Here is a 7,053-nt window from a genome sequence, read left to right as displayed (position 1 = left end):
CGAGGAGGGCACCCAGATCCACTCCCCGGTGCACTTGGGTCCTGATTACTTCTTCCCATTCCCCTTCCCGCAGTGAGCCGGAGTGAGCGTAGCCACTGCCCATCACAGACAGTGAAGAAGCTCCTGGAAGAACAGAGGCGCCGCCAGCAACAGCCTGACGCGGGTGGAGCACCGGTGAGGCCTATGAAGCGCAGTCAACTGCAGCTGTCAGGAGGCCTTCTCCTGTTGGGCAGGGACTTGCTGGCTTGCTGGGTCCTCAGGGATGATAAGAGATGTCGTCCTTAGATACCCTATAGGTGAGGAATGGATGCTGAGGAATCTGCCAGATAAATTTACCCTCGTTCCTTTTTGCTTATGTCTCTACAGGGACAGTTCCCGCCTTCCCTGGCCCAGCCCCTGACCCCATCTGTGAATGAGGGTGAGGTTGGTAAGTCTGGAAACTTATCTCCTTCCCTCAACTCCCTGCCCCACCTTCCTTTAGGAACTCAAACATCCCAACTCTTAGGACTTTAGGGGACTTAGGAGTGAGGCCCTGATTCTTGTTGGGACCCAATGGAAATTTGATCTCCCAGATTCTCTGTAGCCGAGCAGTCTATGCGCACAGCCCTTGGGTGTCCCAGGGGCCCTGGAAGTCTCGGCTCTCAACACTTCAGCAGCCTAGGAGTTAAAGTACCAGAAGTCCAACCTTCTAACTCCTTGGTGGCCCACGATCCTAGGTTCCAGTCCCTGGCTGTCCCGAAATACTAGCTTTCATTACCTTGGGAGACTCTAGGCCCTCATACAGGTCCTCTAGCCTTAGCTGTGACTTCCGTACCTCTGGTAACTAGGCCTGTCCCTGCTCCTCCTCTCACATGCAGGCCACACTTACTTCTCAGCACACCAGGAGACTGTGGGTTCTGGACTTGGCAGCCTGGCCCCCACCGCGGGCTTTCCAGATTGGAACCCCAACACGCATGCTGCCTACACAGACAGCCCCTACTCTTACCCTACTGCTGCTGAAGGTTTCCTAACTCCTGACTTCTACCCATCCTCGGACCCAGGGCAGCCGTGTCCATTTTCCCAGGGTATGGAGGTAAGATACAGAATGGGAACAGGATGCCGAAGGGCTTCCAAAATTCCCAGTTGCCTTCATGTGGCGTTCTGAGATGTTTGTGGCTGGGTTACAATCCCATTCCTTAGGGCAAAGTTGAAGCCCAAAAAGTCCAAGTTCGCTTTGCACAGGTGGGACACACAGCCACTTTACCTGGCGTTTTGTATGTGTAGGTGTGTGTGGTGGGTTGAGAAGAGAGACTCCTCAGCTGACTGGCTCTCCCCACCGTCTGTACCCTTCAGGAGCCCCTGGATACCCGGCTTTATGCAGAACCTTCCCTGACACAGATGGGATCCTGGAAGCCTTCTGGACTCCCCTCAGGGCCCCCACAATTGCCCCCTGTGGTCACTGGACCATCCCTGGACACAGCCCGTGCTCATATGCTGGCGTTGGGGCCACAACTATTGGCCCAGGACGAGGAGGGAGACACGTGAGTATAAGGGAATGGAGTCTGTGGTCTTCTTACCTAGGGGCTCTGCTCACTGTTACCCACATCTGTCCTTAGGCTCCTACACCTGTTTGCTGCTCGGGGGCTACGCTGGGCAGCATACGCTGCAGCTGAGAGGCTCCAAATGTACAGACGCCTGGACATTCGTGAGCATAAGGGCAAGGTGAGTGCTACAAGTCTAGACTCCTGAATCTGAGGGCAGAGGGTCTGGGGGTCTGAATTCCTGCTTTTCAGAAGGGGAGGGGGCTGGGGGCCCAGACTGACCTTTCCTGTTACCTGCAGACCCCTCTCCTGGTGGCTGCTGCTGCCAACCAGCCCCTGATTGTGGAGGATCTACTGAACTTGGGAGCAGAGCCCAATGCCACTGACCATCAGGGACGTTCTGTCTTGCATGTGGCTGCTACCTATGGGCTCCCAGGAGTCCTCTTGGTAAGGCCATGGCAGGTGGGGTGTACTGGTTGCCCAAATCCTGGCTTCCAGGGCTCGGAGGCCTGGGGAGACCCTAATCCAACACTCTGTTTTCTCCTCCTTCCAGGCTGTGATTAACTCAGGGGTTCGGGTTGACCTAGAAGCCAGAGACTTCGAGGGTAAGTTGGGTGGTGGGCAGGGCCGGTGTGGCAGGTGGGCCTGGGAAGGGTGGGTGCTCAGATGCAGAGCCCTCACTTTCTCCATTCCACAGGCCTCACCCCACTCCACACAGCCATTCTGGCCTTCAATGTTGCTATGTACCCGCCTGACCTCTGTCCCCGGGTGCTGAGTACCCAGGCCCGAGACAGGTTGTCTTGTGTTCATATGTTGCTGCACATGGGTGCTGATCACACCAGCCAGGTGAGCTGGGCTATGGGCAGCTGGCCCCTAGGAGGGCCTGTGGGGTGGGGGTACCTGGATGTTCAGGGGCTCCAAACAGTGACTTTGCCTCTTCCCAGCCCAGCTGTGTGTCCTTGAGCACATTATTTCACTGCTCTGTGCCCAGTTGTTAACTGGAAATAATATTACTGATCTTAGCTCATATTTATCAAGCACTTACTAGTCATCAAGCACCGAGTATCACAGATTAACTTATCAAATCCTCAAAACACCCTTAATGCATGTGCTTCTATTGCTTTCTCTATTTTACTGATAAGGAAACTGAGGCACAAAGAGTCAAAAATTTTATAGTTTATGAGTTTCAGAGAGGGGGATTAGCACCCAGGTGGTCCAATCCCAGAATCTAGCTCTTAATTATATTATCCTCCTTCCCATCATAGTAGCTCCTTTATAGGCTGGCTGATAGAATTAAACATCCACATGTTTGTTTGTTTTTTTCTGTTATGTTTTAGTTAAAAAATTTCGACACTGGTTAAGTACAGAAAATAGTATAATGAACTCCATGTACCACTCATTAATAACCAACAACTCATAGCCAGTCCTGCCCCATCTATTCTTCTATTTTCTGTATTATTTTAAGCAAATCCAAGCATTATAATTTTATCCATAAATATTTGTATTTAAATGATAATAACTCTTTTAACTTTAATACCATTATCGCACCTTAAAAATAATTAACAATCTCATGATGTCAAATGTCCTTGCTATGTTCAAATTTCACATTTCATTTTGGCTTTAAAGTGACATATATTTTTCATTAAAAAAAAAAACCAAACTAGGATCCAAATAAAGCCCACATATCGCAGTGATATGTCTTTTTAAGTCACTCTTACTTTAGAGCTTCCTCCTCCATCTCTGTTTTCTCTTCATAATTTATTTGGTGAGCCAACTAGGTTGTTTTGCCCTGTATAAACACATAACATTTTTAATGTTCATTATTACAAATTCTCTAAAGGTACATAGTAAAAGTCATTGTGGAAGACAGCTTTATTTGCTCAAAAATATGAAGAGAACAGCTCAGTATGGAAGTGGATATAGGCTTTGTTAGTTGACTGATTAATGCTGCTCGACTCCTATCTTTATAGATAAAGTACAATTCATGTGGAATATGGTGCATTTTACTGTGCTTAATAGAATGTGGGGTGATCAGAGCAGCTGCTAGCCCAGAGAGCTGTTTTAGAGGATTAGGAAAGGAGCCTTTTTCTCAAACACTCGGGTTGGAAAATTGTCTTATAAATGTACAGTTCTGCGACATGTGATGCAAATGGCACCTCTTAAACGTGGTGTTTTGTGTAGTGTACAACACATACAACTGTATAGAGCACGCTTGGGTGCTTGCAAAGAAGAGACAGGGTCTCTAAAGGCTCTTGGGCTCCATAGAGAGGTATTGGCTTTGAGGACTGGCCTGACCTTTGCCATCCACTTCCCCACAGGAGATCAAAAGCAACAAGACAGTTCTTCATTTGGCTGTGCAGGCTGCCAACCCCACCCTGGTTCAGCTGCTGCTGGAGCTGCCACGGGGAGACCTGCGGGCCTTTGTCAACATGAAGGTGGGGGCCTAGGCTAGAACATGCAGATTGTGAGAGATATGGCAGAGAGAGCAGAGAGGAATGTTGGGAGTCCCATGGGCTGTGGCCACGGAAGAGACAATATATAGGACTTCGAAAGGGATGTGTAGGATGTGGACGTAGGTTGGGGGGAATGTGTCGGACTCAGAGATGTGTGGAAATGTGGTTGTAGAGGTGGGTTCTGGAATGTCAAAGGGGCGAGATATGGGATGTGAATGTGGCAGAGTATGAAGTATGATGTTGAGGGTCCAGGCCAGCTGAGTCTGAATTCTTATCAGTCCTCTCCTTACTGTTCTCAGGCCCATGGGAACACAGCCCTCCACATGGCGGCTGCCTTGCCCCCTGGGCCACCCCAGGAGGCCATTGTGCGGCACCTGCTGGCAGCTGGGGCAGATCCAACACTGCGCAACCTGGAGAACGAGCAGCCTGTCCACTTGCTGCGGCCTGGGCCGGGCCCTGAGGGGGTGAGCACTGCGCCTACCCTTCCTGCAGAGTGGCCTCTGACCTAACAGGGTGAATCCCTGACCCTACATATTCCTGACCTTAAAGGGTGACTCGTAATCTTAGAAGGTGACCTTGAACCCTATCTAACCCTGAATTTAAAATGTGACCTCTGACCCCAGCATTTGATCTCTTACCTTGTAATGGTGACTCCTGACCTCAAAGTATGACCTCTACTTCCAACCCTGAGTCCTGACCTCAAAGTAGTACTTCTGACCCCCAAATGTGACCTTTGACCCCTAGTCTCTACCGTTCAGTTCCCCATCCTCAATGCAAACCGCATGCTGGGAACTCCAACTAGCAACAGCGTTCCCTTCATTCCCAGTTGTGGTTCCTGAGCCTTTTCTCAGTGTGTGGACCCAGACCTTCACCCCTAAACCCAAATCTTGACTCTGAAACTCCAGCCTTCAAACTCAACAGATCCCACTCAGCTTTTTTTCTTTAACCCCAGCTGTGCCTCTCCCACCTATTCTGCAGCCTCCAGAACTTCTCCCTCTTTGTCTTGTTCACAGCTCCGGCAGCTATTGAAGAGGAGCCGTGTGGCACCCCCAGGCCTGTCCTCTTAGGACTCAAACCCAGAACCTGGACTGATTTTCCAGTCCCCACCGTCCTGTGGGACAGCCAGCGTATGCTAATATTGCAAATCCCTGATAATGTATGTGGAATGTCCTGCCACTGGGGTCTTACATTAAAACCCCAAAATGGCTGCTGGGGGGAACAGTCCCCAATATTTGGGGTGGTGTGATATCCCTCCCTCACTCACAAGGAGCCCCCTTGTTGATTTCTGTGAAATCGAGGCCCCTTGATTGTTTCTGTGAAACAACCTGGACTCCTAACCCCTTTCCTGCTGGGCTCTTTTGGGGCCCCTTCCCCTAACTTAGCTCTTCACACTTGGAATATGAGATGTAACTCCGCCTACATGGTACTTGGGGCATCCCAACACAGGTCCCAGTACCATCCCAGTAGAGCTCTTATGATGCCCTCCCCAACCTCCCCAGGATCCCACCCTTCAGGTCCTTAACCCTGAGACATAGGAAGAATTCTCCTGGATTAGAGTCCCCTAGGACCTCCTGGTTTCTAATTCAGAACTCAACTTGGCCCCTGTCCCAGACCTCTGGATTTCCCATCAATCCCTCCCCAAAACTCCCTATTAAACTCAATTTGGACTAGAACTGTCATCGTCTAATCTCTGGAAGTATTGGTGCAGGGGAGTAGCTGTGATGCCTGGCTCAAGAGTAGTGTTTGGATGCATATGCCTGGGTGGGAGTATGTAGCAGACACTGGGTGCCAAGTCCATGTCCTGCGACCCTCCCCCATCAACACAGTGGTTTGACTGCCAGTGACAACACACGAACTTTGCCTGTGGGCATTCTTAGACTACTGGTGCTCGGTCTGCTCTAGGTTTGAGCATGGCAAGCCTTCCATATCAGGGAGTTCATGCAGCTTCCCATTCCAACAGCCCTCATCCAGTTACTGATAGGAGATGGTGTATAAATACTCCAGGTCCCTCGCCTCTCTGTGGAGATAATTTGGAAGTGTGTGTTCTACATGGGCTCTCAAAGTTCCCCAACAAAAGTAAGCTTCAGTTCTCCACAGTGGTTCTGGCTTGATAGCATACCCCTTCTTGGCTGCTTTCCTTTTTCTATGTCACTTTCTGCTTCCCCTATCAATGTTCACCCCTCTCAAATAATCTCAAATGCTTGCCTTGGCATCTGCTTCTGGAGAAACTCAAACTAAGAAGACCTCCACCATGCCCCCTTCTCATACCTGCCCAAAGCCTCTGCTCTGTTCTCCATCCCAGTGTCAACACCCGAAGGGCCCCCACCTCAGAAAGCCTTTTTTTTTACATTAAATTTATTAGACTGACAATAGTTAACATATAAGCTTCAAGTGTACAATTCTATAATAAATCATCTGTAAATCGTGTGCTTACCACCCAAAGTCCAGTCTCCCTCCACATTTTATTTGACCCCCTTTACACTCTGTCTTCCCCCTTCCCCTGTTTTCCCTCTGTAACCTTCATCCTATGGTCTGTGTCTGAGTTTGTTTTGTTTGTTGTTTTCTGTTATATCCCATATATGAGTAAAATCTTAACAGTTCTTGTCCTTTTCCATCTGACTTATTTTACTTAGTGTGATACTACTCTCAGGACTCACCTATTTTGTCACAAATGGCCATATTTCATCCTTTCTATGCCTGAATTGATTGAAAGACACTTAGGTCGTTTCCATGTTTTGGCTACCATGTATAATGCTGTGATGAACATAGAGGTGCATATATGTTGACCAATAAACGTATTCAAAATTTCGGGCTAGATATAGAGGGATTGCTGGGTCATATGGTAGTTCTATCCTTAATTTTTTGAGGCACCTTCATACTGTTTTCCATAGTGGCTGTACCAATTTACATTCCCACCAGCAGTGTATGAGGGTTCCTTTTTCCTCACAGCCTCTCCAACACTTATTACTTGTCCTATTTATGACAGCATTCTAATTGTGGTTTTAATTTGCATTTTCCTTATAGTTAGTGAAGTTGAGCATCTTTTCATATATCTGTTGGCCATTTGTATATCTTCTTGG

General features: G+C 48.7%; 1 protein-coding gene across 2 annotated transcripts in view; it reads left to right on the top strand.

The window, feature by feature from the left end:
- Positions 1-5,646, top strand: part of NFKBID (NFKB inhibitor delta) — an 8,426-nt gene extending 2,780 nt beyond the window's left edge. The window contains exons 1-11 of one of the 2 annotated variants that reach the window (XM_011381818.2): positions 18-174; positions 367-427; positions 858-1,072; positions 1,333-1,520; positions 1,596-1,701; positions 1,821-1,967; positions 2,074-2,125; positions 2,218-2,366; positions 3,839-3,955; positions 4,273-4,437; positions 4,987-5,646. In XM_011381818.2, coding sequence (XP_011380120.1) covers positions 1,067-1,072; positions 1,333-1,520; positions 1,596-1,701; positions 1,821-1,967; positions 2,074-2,125; positions 2,218-2,366; positions 3,839-3,955; positions 4,273-4,437; positions 4,987-5,040 — 984 coding nt within the window. In that variant the 5' untranslated portion in view covers positions 18-174; positions 367-427; positions 858-1,066 and the 3' untranslated portion in view covers positions 5,041-5,646. Of the gene's footprint in view, positions 1-17; positions 175-366; positions 428-857; positions 1,073-1,332; positions 1,521-1,595; positions 1,702-1,820; positions 1,968-2,073; positions 2,126-2,217; positions 2,367-3,838; positions 3,956-4,272; positions 4,438-4,986 lie in introns of those variants that run through there. The other variant, XM_023524212.1, reaches the window with a different exon arrangement.
- The last annotated feature ends 1,407 nt before the right edge of the window (positions 5,647-7,053 follow it).

Source organism: Pteropus vampyrus, unplaced genomic scaffold (assembly GCF_000151845.1).
Source record: "Pteropus vampyrus isolate Shadow unplaced genomic scaffold, Pvam_2.0 Scaffold452, whole genome shotgun sequence".
In the NCBI taxonomy this organism is placed as follows: Eukaryota; Metazoa; Chordata; class Mammalia; order Chiroptera; family Pteropodidae; genus Pteropus; species Pteropus vampyrus.
Note: the sequence above shows the minus strand (reverse complement) of the source record. Positions and strands in the feature narration are given on the sequence as shown.